The sequence below is a fragment of the Rana temporaria genome, chromosome 3 (genome assembly GCF_905171775.1).
Source record: "Rana temporaria chromosome 3, aRanTem1.1, whole genome shotgun sequence".
In the NCBI taxonomy this organism is placed as follows: Eukaryota; Metazoa; Chordata; class Amphibia; order Anura; family Ranidae; genus Rana; species Rana temporaria.
In genome coordinates this window covers 373,090,300-373,113,500 of record NC_053491.1, presented here as the reverse complement: position 1 = coordinate 373,113,500, position 23,201 = coordinate 373,090,300, and the positions used below count along the sequence as shown (strand labels likewise).

General features: G+C 45.8%; 1 protein-coding gene across 1 annotated transcript; it reads left to right on the top strand.

Annotated features, from left to right (window-relative positions):
* Positions 1-6,316: 6,316 nt before the first annotated feature.
* On the top strand, positions 6,317-21,428 carry MANSC4 (MANSC domain containing 4). Its single transcript, XM_040342025.1, has 4 exons — positions 6,317-6,473; positions 10,033-10,290; positions 16,413-16,547; positions 20,493-21,428. The coding sequence occupies exons 2-4, from the start codon at positions 10,053-10,055 to the stop codon at positions 21,203-21,205; spliced, it is 1,086 nt and encodes a 361-aa protein (XP_040197959.1). The 5' UTR covers positions 6,317-6,473; positions 10,033-10,052; the 3' UTR covers positions 21,206-21,428.
* The last annotated feature ends 1,773 nt before the right edge of the window (positions 21,429-23,201 follow it).

Sequence of the window (23,201 nt, the reverse complement as noted above, 5' to 3'; positions counted from 1 at the left end):
GCTACACAATAACATTGCTCTTTACACACCATACAACATACAATGATATACTGTATAATAGCACTGCCATCCAGACTTGAAAATGCAGAGGGCTGTCAGACTCTCATATGCTGTGTTGATCACCTCATAATAATGCATTCAAAGAACAATATAAAAACTGAGGTATCAATCACAACACTGCACCATGATTGGTATTTTACATTCTGCTATAAAACATTCTCAATAAGAAAGTTTAAAAAATCGAATTTCTTCATCAATTTAGGCTAAAATGTATTCTGCTACATATTTTTGGTAAAAAAAATCCCAATAAGCGTATATTTATTGGTTTGCACATAAGTTGTAGGGCCAGATCCACATAGCAAGTACGCCAGCGTATCTACTGATACGCAGGCTTACTTTCAGATTTCCCGCGTCGTATCTTTAGTTTGAATCCTCAAACCAAGATACGACGGCTTCTGGGTTCGATCCGACAGGCGTACGGCTTCGTACGCCTTCGGATCGTAGGTGCAATACTTCGGCGCCTGCTGGGTGGAGTTCACGTCGTTTTCCGCGTCGGGTATGCAAATTAGCTTTTTCCGAAGATCCACGAACGTACGCGCGGCTGTCGCATTCTCTTACGTCGTCTCTAGTCGGCTTTTTCCGGCGTATAGTTAAAGCTGCTATTTTGCGGCGTATAGATAGACTTGCCATGTTAAGTATGGCCGTCGTTCCCGCGTCGAAATTTGAATTTTTTTTTTTTTGCGTAAGTCGTCCATGAATAGGGATAGACTTAAAGCAGGAGTTCACCCAAAAATCAACTTTCTGCAGTTAGATCCAGCATACTGCTGACATCTTTTTTTTTATTTTGGTACTTATCGTTTTAGCAGTATTTCGTCTATGACTCCGAGCGGGGATTACTTCCTGGTATAGGCGTTCCCGAAGACAAGCAAGTTGATTGACAGCCTTCGATAGCGCGTCACGGCTTCCGAAAATCCACACGAGTGACACTCGGCAATTTACGGCGCCTGCGCAGTCAGCTCTACACGGCAAGTGTCACCTCGGCTGTTTTCGGAAGCCGTGACGCGCTATCGAAGGCCGTCAATCAACTTGCTTGCCTTCGGGAACGCCCATTCCCCGCAGGATTCCCCGCTCGGAGTCATAGAAGAAATACGGCTAAAACGATAAGTACCAAAATAATGATAAAAAAGACCATCATACTGCAGATGTCAGCAGTATGCTGGATCTAACTGCAGAAAGTTGATTTTTGGGTGAACTCCCGCTTTAAGTCACGTCTAAGTTAAAAAAATTACGTTGTTGCGACGTCATTTCGCGCAAAGCACGGCAAGAAATTTCTAAATGGAGCATGCGCAGTTCAATCGGCGCGGGGACGCGCTTCATTTAAATGAATCACGCCCCCTAATCGCCGATTTGAATTCCGCCGCCAGAAATACACTACGCCGCCGTAACTTACGGCGCAAAATCTTCCTGGATTCGACTTAAAGCCAGGTAAGATACGGCGGCGTAGCGTATCTCTGATACGCTGCGCCTATCCATTTCTATGTGGATCTGGCCCGTAGCGTCCAAAAACGATGGGATATATTTAGGGACTTTACCTCTATGCAGCCTGACCAGTGCCCCTCTATGCAGCCTGACCAGTGCCCCTCTATGCAGCCTGACCAGTGCCCATCTTTGTATCCTCACCAATGCCCATTTATGTAGCCTCACCAGTGTCCATCCAATGCAGCCTCACCATGAAGCCTGACCAGTGCCCATCTATGCAGCCTGACCCGTGCCCATCTATGCAGCCTGACCAGTGCCCATCTTTGCAGCCTGACTAGTGCCCATCCAATGCAGCCTCACCAGTGCCCATCCAATGCAGCCTCACCATTGCAGGGAATCAGAGAGAAGAGAGGAAGAGGAGAGCTGGCCGGATCATCACACAGGTCAATGTTGCTCGCTGTGACAGCTTTAATTTAAATCACCAGGCGCCCGCTATCACACAAGTCCCGCCTCCTGGGTCATCCCCTACCTATGATAGACGGCACATGTCCCAACATTGGACAAGTGTGCTGTCTATCAAAGGAGCCAAACCAGGAGGTGGAACTTGTGTGACGGCGGGCGCCCAGTGATTCAAATTAAAGCTGTCACAGCGGGATACGCCGCCCCCCCCCCCATTGGTATGCCACTGGCTTTGGTGTCCCCGCTCTGCCTCAGCACCTGCTCAGGATCGGCCCTGTACCTATCACCGCCCCTGCAATCCAGGGACAAAACCGGGGACAGACTGGCTCTGGGGACAGTGGCCTAGATTCAACAAGCAATTGCGTCTGCGTAACCATAGTTACGCAGCGCAATTGCTTAGTTGCGCCAGCGTATCGACTGCTCCTGATTCAGGTAGCTCGATACGCCGACTGCAGCCTAAGATATGACTGGCATAAGGCTCTTATGCCGTCGTATCGTAGGCTGCATTCTTACGATGGCCGCTAGGTGGCGTTCCCGTAGTGGTCAGCGTAGAGTATGCAAATTGCATACTAACACCGATTCACAACCGTACGCGCGCCCTGCGTACGCAGTTTACGTCGTTTGCGTTCGTCGGTTTCTGCATAAGGCTGCCCCTGCTATTAGCAGGGGCAGCCAATGCTACGTATACCCGTCGTTCCCCCGTCGCGTTTTTGAAAAATTACGTCGTTTGCGTAAGTGAATCGTGAATGGAGCTGGACGCCATTTACGTTCACGTTAAAGCAAATGACGTCCTTGCAACGTCATTTGCCGCAATGCACGTTGGGAAAGTTTCCCGACGGAGCATGCGCACTACGTTCGGCGCGGGAACGCGCCTAATTTAAATGATCCACGCCCCCTATGGGATCATTTAAATTACACGCGATTACGCCGGGCAGTTTTCAGGAGCGCACACGCAAATTACGGAGCTACTGCTCCGTGAATCAAGCGTAGCGCAGGTAATTTACGGAGGCGCAGTGTTAAAACGGTATGCTGCGCCTCCGTAAGAAATGCGCAAATATACCTGAATCTACCCCAGTGTCCTCAGTCAGGGGACTGCATCCCGGAAACCGAGGACGTCTGGTCACCCTAGTGTAAACATAGGCTGCCATGCACTGCAATAGGTTGTTAAAGAAAAGCATTGCAGTCCTTGCTTTTTTTACTATTTTTTACTTTTATATAATTCTACGAGCTGCAGCATTTATTATGTTTTTTAGCACATTGGAGCTGCAGCATTTACTATGTTTTTTAGCATATTGGAGCTGCAGCATTTACTATGTTTTTTAGCACATTGGTGTGAACTGAAGCCATAGGATGCAAGGCCCTGTTCTTGAATTGGGACTGCATTTGGGCAACACTGCTGGTGTGAATGAGCCCTCAAGTTCAATTGGGCTTTAGTCTTTGGAGTTCAAAATGTAAGGTGAATGGCTACAAGTATCTTGTGTCTCTTCCACAGCTGCTCCGTACTTCCCATTAAATGTGTGTAGCTGGAGTAATCTCACACACAACCTCATTGTGAAGAGTGCGGAGAGCCTCTCATGAATGAATAGCCATCAGTGTGGGAACTGGCTGGACGAGGGGCACAAAGGAACAAGGTAACTGTATCAGAGACCGCTGAAAAAGCTCAGACAGTCTGTTCATTATGTCACCTGCAAGTTTAAATACACGAGCAACTGGGAAAAGAGGCAAGGTGGCAGAGAGAGTACTGTAACTGCAGGCAACCAGTGAAATCAAACCATCAAGTGGCGATTATCTCCAGTAAACATTACAATGCCATTAAGGGCCCGTTTACATTTGTGCATTAATGTGTTGCGCAGCTTGTTAACATTCTTTGCATTAAGGCAGCCTATTGAAATGAATAGGCTGCTAACTCACCAAATCCTCCAGAAAATTGAATGTGCCACAAATTTGTAATGCAACAAACCACAACATACTTTGATGCAGTGCCCTGCGTTGTGGCATGCTGCAACGCATGTGCATTTCCTTTGTGAGTTGGGGTAAAATTCAAAATGAATGGGCTCTGGAGGGCAATTGCTTTAAAGCAGACCTAGAAATTTGTAGGGTTGCACCGATACCGAGTATTTGCACAAGTATCGGTACTCGTGCAAATGCACTGATACCTTAAACCGATACTTTCAGGCTCGGTTCTTTGAGCTGTCAGTGGGTCTCCCCTGTTGACAGCTGAAGTGTTAAAGAAGTCCGGTAATTGGAACTGTCAAAAAAACAAAACAGCCGGCAATGTTTATTAACAACATTGCTCAGCCTCTGAAACACTAAAATAAAAAGAAACATTGTTTCTTTTTGTATCTTTCTGTTTCTTCATCTGCAGATCAAAGGGATGAACAAATGTTCCTCTGTTTAAAGCGGTTGTGTACACGCTGGCACTTTTTTTTTTGTATACCTGTAAGGCAAAAGGCATAATAGCACTGCATACTAGCTCATTATGAAATACTTACCTTAGAACGAGGCGTCGGTATCTCACCCGGTCCACGCTGAGGTAGCTGACATTTTGACTCGGTGTGTGTGCCGGGTATCGCAGCTCCATCGCTGTGAGTGGCTGAAGCCGCGATGTCGTCACTCCCGCAAATGCGTGCGGGAGATTTCTTTCTGCCAAGGTCTGGCGTCTGCCTGGCTTTCAGGCGAGAATCCCCGATGCGCATGCGCCGCTGAAGTCAGAGGCTCATTGCTAGGGGATTATCTCCTAAACCGTACAGGTTTAGAAGATATTTTTTTTAACTACAGGTAAGCCTTATTATAGGCTTACCTGTAGGTAAAAGTTAAAAAAGTTACTATACAACCTCTTTAACCCCTTACTAACCCTTAATGGGGTTGTAAAGGTTAGTTTTCTATTTTCTAAATAGGTTCCTTTAAGCTAGTGCATTGTTAGTTCACTTACCTTTTCCTTTGATTTCCCTCCTAAATGTTTTTTTTTCTTTGTCTGAATTTCTCACTTCCTGTTCCTCCTCAGTAAGCTGTTCTGGCTGACTAAACACCGCTCGGATGATGGTGTGAAGTTTACTGAGGAGAAACAGGAAGTGAGAAATTCAGACAAAGAAAAAAAACATTTAGAAGGGAAATTGAAGGAAAAGGTAAGTGAACCAACAATGCACTAGCTTAAAGTAACCTATTTAGAAAATAAAAAACAAACCTTTACAACCCCTATAATTTACTCTGATCAGCCTTTAACTTTAAATTAACTCCCTATTCTCCTGCATTTAATTATTATTTTCCTTTCCTGTTTTTTTTTTTGTCTATTTTAGAAACGATAAACAATTAACCTTTTTTTTTTGCTTTGTTAGTGAATATATTTACACATATATTAAACAACATATATTTCACATTGAAAAAGCGCAAAAAAAAAAAAAAACTTTCTGTGTGTAGCAGCCCCCCTAGAGTTGCCACTTTTTCTTCAAGCCAAACTCAAACACTTTAGTGGCGCACAGCAAATATGCATTTCTTTAGCATACGTTATAGGTTTGTATCAAACCTGGGACACCTTTTGGGCACTCCAAAGACAACAGTAATGTGGCATGCATAGTGCCCCCTCACCCTCCTACCAGGCCCTGTTCTGAACCACATTCCTCTCTAAATTTTGTGTCTGGGTATCAGGCAGACACCCGGATACATGATTTAAAACCCGTACTGTCCAGGTGAATCCCGGACAGGTGGCAACCCTAAGCCCCTGTAATACTTACCTGAGCCCCATCTCGATCCAGCGATTTTTGCACAAGAATCTCGGCTGTCCAGGACTCTCCCTCCTGATTGGCTGAGACAGCAGCTAGTGCCATTGGCTCCCACTGCTGTCAATCAATAAGGAGAGAGAGGGGCGGGGGCCGAGACGTGGCTCTGTGTCTGAATGGACACACAGAGCACTGGCTCGGTTTGGGTGCCCCCATAGCAAGCTGCTTGCTGTGGGGGCACTCGGCAGGAGGGAGAAGCCAAGAGCACTGGAGAGGGATTCGAGGAAAGGAGGATCGGGGCTGCTCTGTGCAAAACCACCACACAGAGCAGGTAAGTAAAATATGTTTGTTTTAAACAAAAAAAAAAAAACATTAATATCACTTTAATATTTACATCTTCTTTAATACAGGATCCAGCGACAAGATATTAAATATCCAGATACTTACAAATCTGAAACATATGCACCCCAACGTCTTGTTGGTGCCCAGAAACACACACACTTGTTTTTTTTCATTACATCAGCATTAAAAGATTAATATAATAATTAAAAAAGGCAGCAGTACAGTTTCAAATTCCTTAGTCTGGTTTCTTTTAAAGTGACAGCCAATCATCAGTCAGCCCCCCTCTCCCCCCCCCCTTCTCCCCCCTTCTTCCCAGGTATCAGTATTTCACCCTGTGCAGAGCGGAGGACAGGACTGTGTGATGGGGGGAGAGAGGAGACAGACGTGGGCAACTCTCAAGACAGAGAGACAGAAAACATTTTCCTGCAACCGAGGGGCATCATGATCCAGGGCAAGGAGAGCACCCTCCGGACACAGGTAAGTGAGGACACTCGGGTAGGGTTATACTGTACAGGTGAGGGAAATGCAGTGTTTATGTCCCATCGTACAGCACTGCCAGAAAACTACTGAGCAAGCGTAAAGCTAAATCCAGTTTGCTCTTAACTACTAAATAAAGCCAAGCTCTGAGTTTCGTGCATGACCCCCGAAACTCATAGGCTGGCAGCCTATTGCATTAGTGTGTGCACCCCACATATGCGTGTTATCAGCAGAGCAATGGACAGTGTGGGCCAGATTCTCGTACAGCGGCGTATCTATAGGTGGGCGTAACGTATACGATTTACGTTACGCCTCCGCAACTTAGACGGGCAAGTGCAGTATTCTCAAAGCACTTGCTCCGTAAGTTGCGGTGGCGTAGCGTAAATCGGCCGGCGTAAGCCAGCCTAATTCAAATGTGGAACAGGGGGGTGTGTTTTATGTAAAATAACCATGACCCGACGTGATTGACGTTTTTCACGAAAGGCGCATTCGCTGTCCATGGACATATCCCAGTGTGCATTGCTCCAAATACGCCGCAAGGACGTATTGGTTTTGACGTGAACGTAAATTACGTAAATTACTTACGCAAACAACGTAAAATATTCAAAATTCGACGCAAGAACAACGTCCATACTTAACATTGGTACACCGCATGTACGCCACCATATAGCAGGGGTAACTTTACGCCGGGAAAAGCCTAACGCAAACGTTGTATCTGTACTGCGTCGGCCGGGCGTACGTTCGTGTATTTGCGTATCTAGCTGATTTACCTATTTCTAGGCGTAAATCAGCGTACACGCCCCTAGCGGCCAGCGTAAATATGCAGTTACGATCCGACGGCGTGAGAGACTTACGCCGGTCGGATCTAATAGAAATCTATGCGTAACTGATTCTAAGAATCAGGCGCATAGATACGATGGCACAACTCAGAGATTCGACGGCATACACATTATTGTTCAGTTGCCATATCCAAGACATTGAAAACTACTGGGCTGCCTGGCACCCTAATTTTATCTTATATAGTTGCAGCTCCATCCAAATACCTGCTGGTCTGCACAGTGTCCTGACCACACGCATGGTACCATTTTGTATATACCACTATTTATATTTCAAATCACCTTACACTGAATATTTGGAAACCCACGGAGGGTGGTTTGTGCACAGTTAATTATTAGCTTATTCTAATTTATTTATATCACTTTATACACATTATTCTATATTAGACTGTGCCCTCTAGCATCTGAGAGACATTAGAAGTGTTATAGCTCATAGGTACATTGGGAACTGCTCTACAGTTTTGCACACCACAGCTATAGTATAGCCAGCATTTGCTGGTCTGCACAGGATCCTGACCACTATTTTTCTCTTCTTCTTTAATTATTATATTTTTTCTTTTTATTGTATATACTACTTGGATACCAACTTAGGCTGGAGGTCCAAGTCTTGCCATCCACTTGGCATATAGTCACGTTTTCTCCATCAACAGGGTAACCTACACATACCTTAATTCTTTTTTGTTCCATTGTGTGTTCACAGGGTGTCCACATATCATTGGATTCAGCCCTATCATAGGTCACCCAACACAGACCCATTAATACAGGATACACACATTCACTGTATATAACCATGATTGATTTTAGCAGCGCCACTACCCCACTGTTTGTTTATCAAAAAGTAAAAAATATTGCATCTTTTTCAAAATTGTCGCTCTACTTTTGTTTATAGCGCAAAAAATAAAAACCACAAAGGTGATCAAATACCACCAAAGGAAAGCTCTATTTGTGGGAAAAAAAGGACGCCAATTTTGTTTGGGAGCCAAGTCGCACGTCCGCGCAATTGTCAGTTAAAGCAACGCAGTGTCGAATCGCAAAAAGTACTCTGGTCTTTGACCAGCAATATGGTCCGGGGGTTAAGTGGTTAAGGGTAGATGATTTACTACAAACACTTGGGGCTTATTCACGCCAACCAGTATTTCCCAAGAACAAGGCAATTTGTCTTAAGGTTTCTAATTTCACCCCAACACGTTGCAGCATTGTTCCACATCACAGTTTGCCTCAGCACATAAAATAACATAGCCGTTAAAAAAGCAAGCAACATTATCACAGCAGATTGCAGAGCATGGCAGAACACATTCACATCGCGCACATGATTTATGCGATATGCGAAATGCGTGGTGTAAATTAGTCCTTGAGAGCGGATTTCATAAAGGGGTTGGGAGCGTTCACGCTGAAAATTGGATATACTGTGTATTCACTTTAATTATCGAATCCTGAAAAAGGTAAACCTGAATTTACATTTTACCTGACTGGAAAATTAAAGCAAATATTTAACTAATTTGTGAACAGTTCCAATTTGTTTAGTAAAATCATACCACATACGCAGATTAAATACATATACCAAGGCTGTATTACCTGCCAAAGAATTTGTATTTCTGTCTATCCAGTCCTGAGATTTACACAGCTCTGCCACATAGCACAGCCCTTTCTAGCAGGGCAGGAGACCTGATTTTTCTCTGCTACAGTTAAATAATGCAAGTCACTCCTCCAGTCTGTGATTGGAGAGTGAATGGAGAAGTGGCAGGCTGATGACCAAATCTTTCTGTCACTGCTGCTAATCCCTCCCTCAGTCTGAGCTCTGCTGTACATGGATCGCATGAGACTGATGCCAGGTCAAATTCAGGTACTTATTCTGCTTGCATTGAAAATAACACCTACCGTATTTATCGCGGTATAATGCGGTATAACGCGCTCCCGTGTATACCGCGCTCCCGTGTATACCGCGCACCCCTGTGGAAAAAAAGTTATTTTTGTACTTACAGTTTTGGTGTCTTGCGCGGCGTCCATCGGCGGCCTTGTCGGGTCCGGCGTCCTTCTGCGGCTTCGGGTGTCCTTCTGCGGCTTCGGTGTCCTTCTGCGGCGGGTCCGGTGTCCTCTTCGGCGGGTCCGGTGTCCTCTTCGGCGGGTCCAGTGTCCTCTTCGGCAGGTCCGGTGTCCTCTTTGGCGGGTCCGGTGTCCTCTTCGGCGGGTCCGGTGTCCTCTTCGGCGGGTCCGGTGTCTTCTTCGGCGGGTCCGGCGTCCTTCTGCGGTGTCCTCGCGGCGTCCTCGCGTCCTCCCCGCTCGTTTCCCGCGCCGAGTTTTGAATACTGCGCCAGCATATACCGAGCGCAGTACACTCGGGCAGGCTCGGCAACTGTCGCGCTCACGTCCTGTACGTCCAGGACGTGACCACAGAAGAAGCCGAGACTGGCCGAATATACCTGAGTGTACTGCGCTCAGTATATGTCGGCGCAGTATTCAAAACTCGGCGCGGGAAAGCGGGTATCGGCGTATATCGCGCACCCACGATTTTGCCCTGATTTTCAGGGCAAATAAGTGCGCGATATACACCGATAAATACGGTATTTATGATATATTAATGAAGAGCTGCAATAATCTGTGTCTTTTATTTGCCAGGAGTTTAGCTTTTAAACAATTTAGGTTCTCTTGGTAGCCATGTAATGAGCCTGTGGTTTAGACTTCTGATTGTCTGTTAAGAATGAATCTCTTATGTCCCTCTTCAGGTCTCTTGTACCCTTTGGACATGGCAATGAATCTGGAGTCTTCCCTCTTTCTGATCTTTTACCTGCTGGATTTCTTACCCGAGCTGTGTCTATCCAGTGCCCTGTGCCCACACACCACCTTCTACCATGACTGCTGGATCAGGCGCTTCCCTGGCCTCTTTCTCAGCTTCTCTGTCTCCGAGCAGCGAGGTGCCCGGGTACTTCAGAGGCACCCAGAACCCTCTGCCCACCTCTGCAGCCGCAAGTGCTGCGACCAAGGTGAGAAGCCTGCTGCGTTAATGATAAGTGAAATGTGATTGGCTGTTAAGGTTGACCTATCCACTGCTCCAACTTAAAGGGGTTGTAAAGGTTCATCTTTTATTTTCTAAATAGGTTCCTTTAAGCTAGTGCATTGTTGGTTCACTTACCTTTTCCTTCCATTTCCCTTCTAAATGTTTTTTTTCTCTGTCTAAATTTCTCACTTCCTGTTTCTCCTCAGTAAGCTTTCCACCATCATCCGAGCGGTGGAAAGTCATTTAGAACAGCTTACTGAACACCTTACTGAGGAGGAACAGGAAGTGAGAAATTCAGACAAAGAAAAAAAACATTTAGAAGGGAAATCGACGGAAAAGGTAAGTGAACCAACAATGCACTAGCTTAAAGGAACCTATTTAGAAAATAAAAAAATAACCTTTACAGCCCCTTTAAAGGCATTCCTAAACATTCCTACCTGCACCTTGTGTTTTTCACCTGCATAAGATGAGCATTGATCGTGTAGTTTTATGGTGTCATTTGGTGTCACGCAGCCTATAGTAGAATAAAGAATCACATTCCTGTGTCAGCAGTTTCAGTTTATGTTGAACGTATGCGGAATGGCACTGCACAGGTTAAAGGGGTTGTTTTTTCACCATAATGCATCCTATACATTAAGGTGAAGAAACACCTGGCAGTGACCGACCCCCCAGCACCCCCCCAGCACCCCCCCCCCCCCGGTTTTACTTACCTTAGCCCTGGAACTTCCCACAGCGGAGACACGCTCTTTCTCTGCCCGGGGTTTTTGGCTTTTGATTGGATAGATTGATAGCAGCGCAACCATTGGCTCCCGCTGCTGTCAATCAAATCCAATGACGCAGGGGGCGGGGGGCCGAGTCCAACATTCGAAGTCTATGGATGCCGAATGCTGGACTCGGGAGTGTGCCCGCAAAGGTAACCCCCCCCGGGAGAGCGCTTCTCCTAGGGGGTTAAACAATGCAGGGAGGAGCTGCGTGAGTCACCGAGGGACCCCAGAAGTCGAGGATTGGGGCCACTCTGTGCAATACTAACTGCACAGTGTAGGTAAGTATGACATGTTTGTTATTTAAAAAATAAATAAATAACTTGAAGCTTCACAATCACTTTAATGCATAACCACTGTCTGTAGTGTGAGACCTGATACTTCCTGTGAAGAAACCATATATCCCACAATCCCTGGGTCTCTCAGTCTAGCACTGGTGCAGGTGAGTACTGCCCAGTAATTAGATCTAACACAGACACAAGCAGGCACAGAATTCACAGACACACCGATAACTAATTTCCTTTGTGTTGCTGATCTTAATGCAACACAGAGTGTATAGTGAGGCATGCATTAAGTGCTGTGTGACCCAAGAAAAATAAGTTGTCTTGTCCCATTGGTGCATAGGGACAAGCAAGCTGAATCAATGCATGGGCATAGGGGATTAATCAGAAATGACACTACAAACTGCAGCCACAACGTGTGAGCCAATTATTCCATAGTAAGGCAAACAAACAACATGGGGAGTATTATGTATAATTACATTCATATTTCAATGAAAAGATTTAAGTGTACAAATCCACATTTCTGTGTATTAAATCACTTTAAAAGCCCAGATATTACTCAGTAAAAGTAGCAGTAATATCATCACTATGCTGTGCACCTTCAAGGTGGGATCACACCCAGCAGACAAAGGCTCAGATCAGAGGATGGGTCTGATCGTCATGACTACATGACTGTAAAAAATCAACCAAGAAAGTGCCTGAAAGCAGAATTAGGAGGATGGAAATGACTGGTATTGTTTAAAGGGTTTGTAACGGATTTTTTGTTATCTTAATAGCTTCCTTTACCTTAATGCAGTGCTGTTTTCATGTCCTCATTGTTAGTTTTTGCTCTCAAGTTGCTGTAATTCTTCTCTGATCTCCACACCTCCCACCTCCTGGTTGTCTGTTTCCTGATAACCACAGTACTGGGAGCTTTCTCTCTGTGGTCACTAATCAAGGAGATGTGATTACAATGGGCCAGATTCACATAGAAGAGCGGCGGCGTAACGTATCGTACATACGTTAGACCGCCGCAATTTTTCATCGCAAGTGCCTGATTCACCAAGCACTTGCGATGAAAACCTACGCCGGCTGCCTCCGGCGCAAGGCGGGCCAATTTAAATGGGCGTGTGCCATTTAAATTAGGCGCGCTCCCGCGCCGGACATACCGCGCATGCTCCGTTTCCGAACTCCCGTCGTGCATTGCTCGCCGTGACGTCATTTTTTCAAACGGCGACGCGCGTAGCGTAATTCCGTATTACCGGACGGCTTAAGCAAACTACGTTGATTTTAAAATTTCGACGCGGGAACGACGGCCATACTTTAGACAGCAATACGCTTGCTGACTAAAGTTAGGGCACCTAAAACGACGACTAACTTTGCGACGGGAAACTAGACTAGCGGCGACGTAGCGAACGCGAAAATCCGTCGTGAATCGCCGTAACTCCTAATTTGCATACCCGACGCTGGTTTACGACGCAAACTCCCCCCATCGGCGGCCGCGGTATTGCATCCTAAGATCCGACAGTGTAAAACAATTACACCTGTTGGATCTTCTGGCTATCTATGCGTAACTGATTCTATGAATCAGTCGCATAGATAGAAACAGAGATACAACGGCGTATCAGGAGATACGCCGCCGTATCTCCACTGTAAATCTGGCCCTGTGTGTCTAAAACCCCACAGCACCAATCAGTTTCGTTTTCCAAACCATCACTGCCCTGTATTGGCTCTGTGGCTCTGTACATCACAGAAGCATGAAACAACATGCAAAAACAAAACTAGAAACTGCAGGCACATTATATGATTGATTTTTATCTATTTTTAATCATTTTTAAAAGGAATCAGTTAACTATTATGTCTCTATACCCTGTAAACAGTAATTTCAGCAAAACAAAATGTTTCCTTTACAACTCCTTTAAGTGTATTTAAAGCAAAACTGTTTCTTTGGGTTGGATATAGTAAGGAATGGTTAGAACCCCTGCCAGGTTTTTTGGCTTTTGTTGTGCCTGGTGACAAGTGAGAGGAAATCTCTTCAACATGGGAGAAATGACAGTTGTCACCAGAAAAGGTGGTCGCAAGGTAAATCTGCCATGCGGGGGCACAGGCAGCGATAAAAACTTGATAGGTGTTCTAATCCCTCATCACTCCATACAAAAAAAAAAAGTTTGTCTTTAGGTAAACTGTAAAAAAAAGATGGAAGAACTTCTAATATATTTTATACTTTTTATATGTATTAATTTAATAAAAAATATATTTTTATAGAATATTTGTACTGTGATTTAGTAGTAGCACCTTTATAGTAGTCCTATTACCATCCATTTTTAGACCCTATACATAAATTCTAATATATTGTGGAGCAGATCCTCAAAGAAATTACGCGGCGTATCTCTTGATACGCCGCGTTATTTCGAATTTTGCGCGTCGTATCTTTGTTTTGGTATCCACAAAACAAGATACGACGGCATCTGTGTTAGATCCGACAGGCGTATGTCTTCGTACACCGTCGGATCTTAGATGCAATTTTTCGGCGTCCGCTAGGTGGCGTTCACGTCGTAATCCGCGTCGAGTATGCAAATTAGCTATTTCCGACGATCCACGAACGTACGACCGGCCGTCGCATTTTTTTACGTCGTTTCCGTTCGGCTTTTTCCGGCATATAATTAAAGCTGCTATATGGTGGCGAACTCAATGTTAAGTATGGCCGTCGTTCCCGCGTCTAATTTTGAAAATTTTACGTCGTTTGTGTAAGTCGTCCGTGAATGGGGCTGGACGCCATTTACGTTCACGTTGAAAACAATGACGTCCTTGCGACGTCATTTGGAGCAATGCACCCTAGGAGTTTTTACGGACGGCGCATGCGCAGTTCGTTCGGCGTGGGGACGCGCTTCATTTAAATGAAACACGCCCCCTACCCGCCCAATTTGAATTCCACCACGAGAGATACACTACGCCGCCATAACTAACGTCGCAAATTCGTTGAGGATTCAAACCAAAGGTAAGTTACAGCGGCGTAGCGTATCTCACATCTGCGCCGGGCGCAGTCTATGTATGTGGATCTGCCCCTGTGTATTTAAAAAAAAAAAAAAACAGGATTTTCAAAAAAACGCAAAAACAAAAGCCTTCTGATGTACATGGCACAGAAGTTAATGTATCTGATCTACATGGCACAGAAGTTAAATGTATAATAGGGTTGCCCCCTTTTCACGCCAAACCCGAACACTTTAGCGGCGCACAGCAATTTTGTTTTGTAGTTTATACCATGGGATTGTAAAATACAGGAGACATCTTTGAGTGCCCCAAGGAAAGTAGCAATTTGGCGCGCTAAGCACGCTGCAGTGAACAGCAACTAAGGTTAAATTGTGTTAATAACAGTCTGTCCCTCGGTACGACCTGTCAGGTTAGTCTGTCCCCAATTCAATCCCTCAGATTAGTCTTTCCCAAATACAATCCCTCCCAGGTCAGTCTGATCCCCAGTACAACCCCCCCCCAGGTCAGTCTGATCCCCAGTACAACCCCCCCCCCCCAGGTCAGTCTGATCCCCAGTACAATCCCGTCCCCCCAGGTCAGTCTGATCCCCAGTACAATTCCCCCCCCCCCTCAGGTCAGTCTGTCCCCAGTACAATCCCACCCCCAGGTCAGTCTGTCCCCAGTTCAATCCCACCCCCCCCCAGGTCAGTCTGTTCCCAGTACAATCCCGCCCCCCCAGGTCAGTCTGTCCCCAGTACAATCCCGCCCCCCCAGGTCAGTCTGTCCCCAGTAGAATTCCCTAGGTCAGTCAGACTGACCTGGAGAGGGGATTGTACTGAAGGACAGACTGACTTGGGGGGGCGCTACATCCACTGCAGCAATGGTCCGGCTTATAGAGCTGCCCAGTGATGTACTGGGGATCAGACTGACCTGGGGGGACAGGATTGTACTGGAGACAGACTGACCTGGGGGGACAGGATTGTACTGGGGATCAGACTGACCTGGGGGGGGGGGGGATTGTACTGGGGATCAGACTGACCTGGGGGGGGGCGGATTGTACTGGGGATCAGACTGACCTGGGGGGGGGGGATTGTACTGGGGATCAGACTGACCTGGGGGGGGGGGATTGTACTGGGGATCAGACTGACCTGGGGGGGGGCGGACTGTACTGGGGATCAGACTGACCTGGGAGGGATTGTATTTGGGAAAGACTAACCTGAGGGATTGAATTGGGGACAGACTAACCTGACAGGTCGTACCGAGGGACAGACTTTACACAATTTAACCTTAGTCTCTGTTTACTGCAGCGTGCTTAGTGCGCCAAATTGCTACTTTCCTTGGGGCACTCAAAGATGTATCATGTATTTTACAATCCCATGGTATAAACTACAAAACAAAATTGCTGTGTGCTGCTAAAGTGTTCGGGTTTGGCGTGAAGAAAAGGGGGCAACCCTATCATACTGTACATTAACTTCTGTGCCATCTACATCAGAGAAAGCTTTTTCTTAACGTTTTTTTGAAACACGATGTCACCTACCAAGCAACACAAGCCTTGTATGTGTCAGCCTGTGCTGTGCCCCCTCCTTCCTGCCTTAATTCTAGTCTGCTCTGTCTTTTCACTCTTCCCCTGGCCTTTTCTGCTTCTGTTCAGCTCATGCCAACCAGGGATCAGGGTGGCATGGTTTCAGGGGTTCTTGCTGTCATTGGGGCAGTGCAGAGAGCTGAGGGACAAATGGACACTCAGGCAGCGACGAGCCTCCGGCACAATGGACATTGGGCTTCGAGGACCCTTCTGCCTTCCTCACTTCCTCATTTACATATCGTCATCTTCGTCATTTTTTTTTTTTTTTACCTCAGACACCTATGCTCTCTATTACTGTTAGTGCAGCTAAAGGGAGTACTAATTTGTTTATTAGTACCCAGCAGCTGGTATTCAGTGAGTGGAAGTGCATGTTCAGTGTATTGTTTAATGTGTCCGGGTTTGAGGTGGACTGAAACCCGGACACATGATTCCAAACCCGGGGCTGTCTGGGTGAACCTTAATGTATGATCTAGTATGTTTCTACATACTGTATTTCAGCCTGAGAAGTTTTGATATCATTGTTCTGTCTCCACAGAGTCCTGTAATGTCGCTGTCTTCTATACAGAGTTGAGCGCTGGGACCATCAACTGCCACCTAGTGCACTGCCCGCACCCCGACAGCTGTCTGGTCCAGCTACATGAGCACGGAATTTTGTTCACTGTCACAGCGGGTAAGCAAAGGGTGTTCTCACCCGCAATCGCTCATCCATACCCAGGACTGCACCTCCCCTTTCCCTTTTAGGCTCGATTCACATCTATGCATGTTGCTTTTGAGCATTTCTGCAGTGCTTTTTGTTGTGCTTTTTTTTTTTACTGTGATTTTACATTTTTTTTTTTTTTTTAAGGTTGCATAATGCAAATTGTGTCAAAATCGTGATAAAAACACACTACATGCTTTTCTGCAGCTTCTCCATGAGGTCTATTAAACCAAAAATAAATAAAAACACTGTTTTGCATTTAAAAAAGTCCCTGACCCTTTCCAAAAATATAGAGGCACAAAAATGCATTGATGTGAGGGAACCCATGTTAAAGCCTGTTAGCAATTAGGGATGAGCTTAAAGTTCATCCCCAAAAACATTGGCTGTTTGGGCGATTGTCAGAATGCTGTATTTTTTACCTGTTAGGTGGGAACCAAACATAATATAAAGAAGCAGTATTTCTACCACTATTATCTATGACACCGTCCCATCAATGGTTACTAAGGAGCATCCACCGCATCCTTAGCAACCAGTAACGTTGCCTTGCCCCATTAATTTACTTACTGGGAATCAACAGCCCTGTAAACAATGGGGCGGGAATTACAGTGGAACCTCGGATTACGAGCATAATCCGTTCCATGAGAATGCTCGTAATCCAAAGTACTCGCATATCAAAGCAAGTTTCCCCATTAAAGTCAATGGAGACGAAAATAATTTGTTACGCATGGACTTCAATGGCATGCAATACCACATGTAGCCAGAGGTGGGGTTGGGGGGCAATGGAGAGCCTCGGAAACAGTCGTAAAGGCCCGAGGCAAACCTCAGAAAGGTTCGGGAGTATTTCTAAATCTTTCCGAGCATTTCCGAAACGGCGCCGAACGACTACGATTGGGGCCTTTGATCTTTGCTTGGCTCTGGCGCCCCCCCACCTCAGGCCAAATGCGGCACTGCACACGCTTTGGCCTGAATCCTGCTCGTATTGCGAGACAACACTCGGAAAGCGAGTAAAGGTTTTTCAAAATACAGTGCTCGTATTGCGAAACGCTCGTTAACCACATTACTCGCAATCCGAGGTTCCACTGTACGTACTCTGATGTCACTGACCAAACATGACCACATGGCCATATTTGGGCAATGACAGTGACCAAAAATAGTCATGGGCATATTTACTCAATGCCATCATGCCTCTTTGTTTACTTTTAGTGGTGGGGCCTGGAAGATGCCAATTGACATGAGCAGTTGTTAAGATCGGTCATATTCATCGGTCGGCGGGATTTTTTCCTTCCAGTGGAAGTCTTTTATTTTGATGGATGTGAATCCATATTACTGGTCAACACGATTCATGATGGATATATATCATGGGAAATTTCAGGTTTCAATTTTTTTTTAAATAAACACGCTTTAACTATATACCCCTTCTCATTCACATCGGGCGGGACCCTAGTACCCCCAGACCCACCGAGCCAGGGTTGTGGGGAAGAGGCCCTTGTCCTCAATATGGGGAAAGGGTGCTTTAGGCCAGAGAAATCCCTCCCTTGGCACAGTAACCCGCCCCCCCCTCATGTTGAGGGCATGCAGCCTGGTATGGTTCCAAATGGAGGAGACACACACTCTCCTTTCCCCCATTGGTATTCATTTTTGGGGGGGGGACCCCACATTTTGTTTTGTTTTTTTAAATTCATACCAGACCTACAAGGGTTTTGTTACATAAGTGCAAAAAACTGTTCATCCAGAAATGCTGCAAGAAATCGTGAGTTTGTTCTATGGACTATAGAACACCTTCCCTTATGTTATAGAAATGAGGAGAGGAGGAGATGTTTTAAATTTCCCTGTCCTATGTTAACAACACTTCGGGGGTCATTTACGAAAGACAAATCCACTTTGCACCACAAGTGCAAACTGCACTTGGAATTGCACTGAAAGTGCACTTGGAAATCTGGGGGGAAGATCTGAAATTAAGGGAAGCTCTGCTGATTTTATCGTCCAATCATGTGAAAGCTAAAATTCAGTTTTTTATTCCCCTTGCATGCCCCCCTCGGATCTACAGGGACTGCACTTACAAGTGCACTTCCAGTGCAATTTCAAGTGCACTTTGCACTTGTAGGGGCAGATCCACATACATACGCTGCGCCCGGCGCATATGTAAGATACGCTACGCCGCTGTAACTTACTTGGCTTTGGTTTGAATCCTCAACGAATTTGCGCCGTAAGTTACGGCGGCGTAGTGTATCTCTCGCGGCGTAAGGGCGCGGAATTCAAATTGGGCGGGCGGGGGGCGTGTTTCATTTAAATGAAGCGCGTCCCCGCGCCGAACGAACTGCGCATGCGCCGTCCGTAAAAACTCCCAGGGTGCATTGCTCCAAATGACGTCGCAAGGACGTCATTATTTTCAACGTGAACGTAAATGGCGGCCAGCCCCATTCACGGACGACTTACGCAAACGACGTAAAATTTTCAAAATTAGACGCGGGAACGATGGCCATACTTAACATTGAGTACGCCACCATATAGCAGCTTTAACTATACGCCGAACGGAAACGACGTAAAAAAATGCGACGGCCGGTCGTACGTTTGTGGATCGTCGGAAATAGCTCATTTGCATACTCGACGTGAATTACGACAGGAACGCCACCTAGCGGAAGCCGAAAAAATTGCATCTAAGACCCGACGAAGACGTACGCCTGTCAGGTCTAAGACAGATACCAAAACAAAGATACGACGCGCAAAATTTGAAATTACGCGGCGTAATTTCTTTGAGGATCTGCCCCGTAGTTTACACTTGTAGTGCAAAGTAGATTTGCCTTTGTTCCCATATATCTGGTGGACTACAGAACTTTGCCAATGGGGGTTATTTACGAAAGGTGATTTTATCATTCAATCATGTGCAAGCTAAAATGCTATTTTTTATTTTCCTTGCATGTCCCCCTCGGATCTACAGCGACTTCACTTCCAAGTGCACTTGTAGTGCAAAGTGGATTTGCCTTTCGTAAATAACCCCCAATGTGTGTTATGGAGGGGAGGAGGTGTTCTGTAGTCTTCCTCTTGAGTGATAACACTGCTCCTCCGTAAATACTGTACAGTGTGTGAATGATGTCACCCTAACACAAGCAGTGTGTTACACGCAGGATCGCCAGGTGAAAATGAGGGTGAATAAGCCAGAAAATAGAAAATGAATGCAGTCGCTACATCTAAGGACTGGTAGATGCAATATACTAAATATGTTCTCCTTAAAATAAAAAAAATGCATGGACGGAACTTTTTTTATATTGACTGAGATATAAAAATCTTTCTTTAAAGTGGAGTTCCACCCATAAATATAACATTACATCAGTAGTTTTAAAAAAATGTCATTAGTCCTTTAAGATTTATTTTTATTTTTTATATGCCTTCAAAGTGTTGTTGCTAGGCAGAATAGTTAATCTTCCCTCTTCCTGCACCTAGGTGCTTAAGCTTCCTAGCCTACACCGCACAGACTCCTGGGAATGTAGTGGGTGTAACTTTCCAGGAGTCTGTGCACTCCCCAGTCTCGAAGAATCATGTGACTTGGACAGTACAGGTGCTGAAACCTGATCTGAAACCTAATACACTGCTTGTGCAGCACTGAGAATGTGCGAGATCTGCAAGGCTGAAATCCAGGAAGTCATACAGTGTGGCTTCATGATGCCCACACTTAAGATGGCCCCAGTCAATTTCTATTTTATAAAGTGTCTAAATGCTGTAACAACCTAACAAGACGGACCTTAGTTTACAGACTAACTTTACTAGAATACATTAAGCTTGTGTATTACAGGGGTATTTATATTTAAAAACTGAAATTGTGGCCGGAACTCCGCTTTAAGCTCCTAAAATGTGAACACATTGTGACTCACTTTAGCCCACACTTACTGGCCCTTTAATTTTCCAAGTCTTGGCTTACAGGTGTCGATCCAGACCTGCTGGTGTTTGAAAAACTGGGCCAAGTGGATTTTAACCTGCGCTCGTCTCTGAAATGGAATCCAATGAACATATCACAGACGCAGGACTCCTCCGCTCCCACCTCTCCACAGGTCCATCCAACGGAGGAACGCCACACAAACCAAGCACCTTCTTTGCCACATATTTTCCCCTCTGATTCGCCTGCTGAGACCTCCCCCCAGGAATCACCTCCCCCAGTGCCCTCCCCTGCGGATTCTCCCCTCCGATCCCTCCCCCCAACTCTCACTCCTCCCCAGACTCCTGACCTTCTTGTGTCTGAGAGCTCTCAGATCTCCCCATCGGGGGACAGGTCACACGCCGGAGGGGAATATGGCACCAAAGATTTCCTACCCTCATCTACACCTCTGGGCCAGCCAATGCCAGATCCTGAAAGCCCAGCCCACCTGGACAGCAGCAAGCAACATGTGAATGAGACCAAGGGCCACATTGGGAGGAACCACAGCTCTGAAACAGAAGGGGAGGAAGCCGGAGACCCTTCAGCTAAGCTATGGGCTCTTCCAGCCCTTATTGGTTCTACAGTGACTTTATTATGCTGTTGCTCAGGAATACTGGCACTTGGGTGTTGTAGAAGGAGACGCAGAGGGCGGTACAAGCCTGGTAGGGCTTCTAGCTCTGCCAGGGGGACTCTAATTCGGTGGACTCTACTTAAGGACTGAGCCCGTTGCCAAAAAGAAGAGATAATGCTCCAGATGTCCTACTGCGGGAAGGGTCTGCTTCTGTTACTGTAAATTATAACCTGTACAGTACATAGTAGGTATTTAATATGTTTTTTCCTATGTGAGGAGGAGCTACCAGCACCGCCGGGGGCCCCCAGAAGAGGAGGATCAGGGCCACTCTGTGCAAAATGAACTGCACAGTGGAGGTAAGTAGGACATGTTTGTTATGTTTTTTATTTTTTTAAACAAGGGTTTACAACCCCTTTAAAGTGGTATTAAACCCAAAACCATAAAACTAAAGGGCCAGATTCACATATAACTGCGGCGGCGTAACATATCGTCTATACGTTACACCGCCGCAAGTTTTCAGCGCAAGTGCCTGATTCACCAAGCACTTGCGTGTAAACTTACGGCGGTGTAACGTAAAGGCATCCGGCGCAAGCCCGCCTAATTCAAATGGGGCGTGTACCATTTAAATTAGGCGCGCTCCCCTGCCGGACGTACTGCGCATGCTCCGTTTTGAAATTCTCACCGTGCTTTGCGCGAAGTGACGTCATTTTTTTGAACGGCGACGTGCGGAACGTACTTTCGTATTCCCGGACGTCTTACGCAAAAAAAATTGAAATTCGACGCGGGAACGACGGCCATACTTTAACATGGCTCGTCTAAATTTAAGCCATGTTAAAGCAGCCGTAACTTTGCGACGGGAAAAAACGACTAGCGACGACGTAACGCGCGCGAGTACCTTAGTGGATCACCGTAAAAACTAATTTGCATACCCGACGCTGGAAAAGGACGCGAACTCCACCCAACGGTGGCCGAAGTATTGCAGCCTAAGATCCGAATGCGTACGAAGCCGTAAGCCTGTCGGATCTTAGCCAAAAGCCGTCGGATCTTGTTTGTGAATCACAAATAAAGATACGACGCGGCAAATTTGAAAATACGCCGGAGTATCAGTAGATACTCTGGCGTATTTCTTCTGTGAATCTGGCCCAATATATTGCAGTTTACCAATCCCTAGATGTGGTGGCTGCATTTGTTTTCTTTTTTAGGCTTTTTTTCCCCTTCTGTTTTTACCTGGCGATCTGGCCAGTAACACACCTCTTGTATAAGAGTGACCCCACACTCTGGATGAAGAAGCACCTCTGGACAGCAGCCGTGTCAGTCTGGGGGAGAAAGTATTAGAGGCACTTGCAGATTTAGATACACTAACAAATTGAAGCCAAACTCCAGCTCACACTGCAGTTACAGCAAACAGTTTTCTCCCTTCTGGGATAAAGGTTTTACATAAATAAAAGCTGATGATCGTAAGAACCCCAGTCAGTGGTAAATAGTGGGCAGCTTGTTCTTTTGAAAATCAACAGACTTACTGGCTGCATCATAAGGTGAAAATAGACAAAATAAAGAAAACAAATGCAGCCACCACATGTAAGACATGGTAGGCTGCAATAATAAGCTTGGGCGTCCTCCAAACTCATCTGTAGCTGAACTCTGAACTTGTGCTCTTTTTTCACTCAAATGAGCTGCGGGGAGGGCGGATCATTCCTGCCCCTCATCTCACATAAACAAAGGGGCGGGTTGAGAACAAGTAAAAAAAAAAGAGCAAAGTTCAGAGTTCAGCTAGAGGGGCGTTCAGAGAATGGCAGAACTCATCGCTATTGTTTCGTATTTATTTATAGATCTCAGATGTGTAGTCAGACCCTCAGTGTTATTTAAAAACCTTGTTTAAATCTGTTATAAAAGGTCATTTTATGCAAGTAAATTCTTCTCTATGCAAACTGTTCTGTTATCAGTGCCCATCACATGCCTACTTCACTTTGAAAATCAAGACTTTCTGATCCTGAAATTACTCCTTTGCATCACAACCCCTTATTGACACCAGACTGAACTCTGCATGCTGTATGAAACTCCCAGGGATCAATCAAGAAAAACCTGGCAGGCTGGTTGTAAAAACGTCAGTTGGTACCGTAGATTGAATTCTGTACAACCAGCCTGC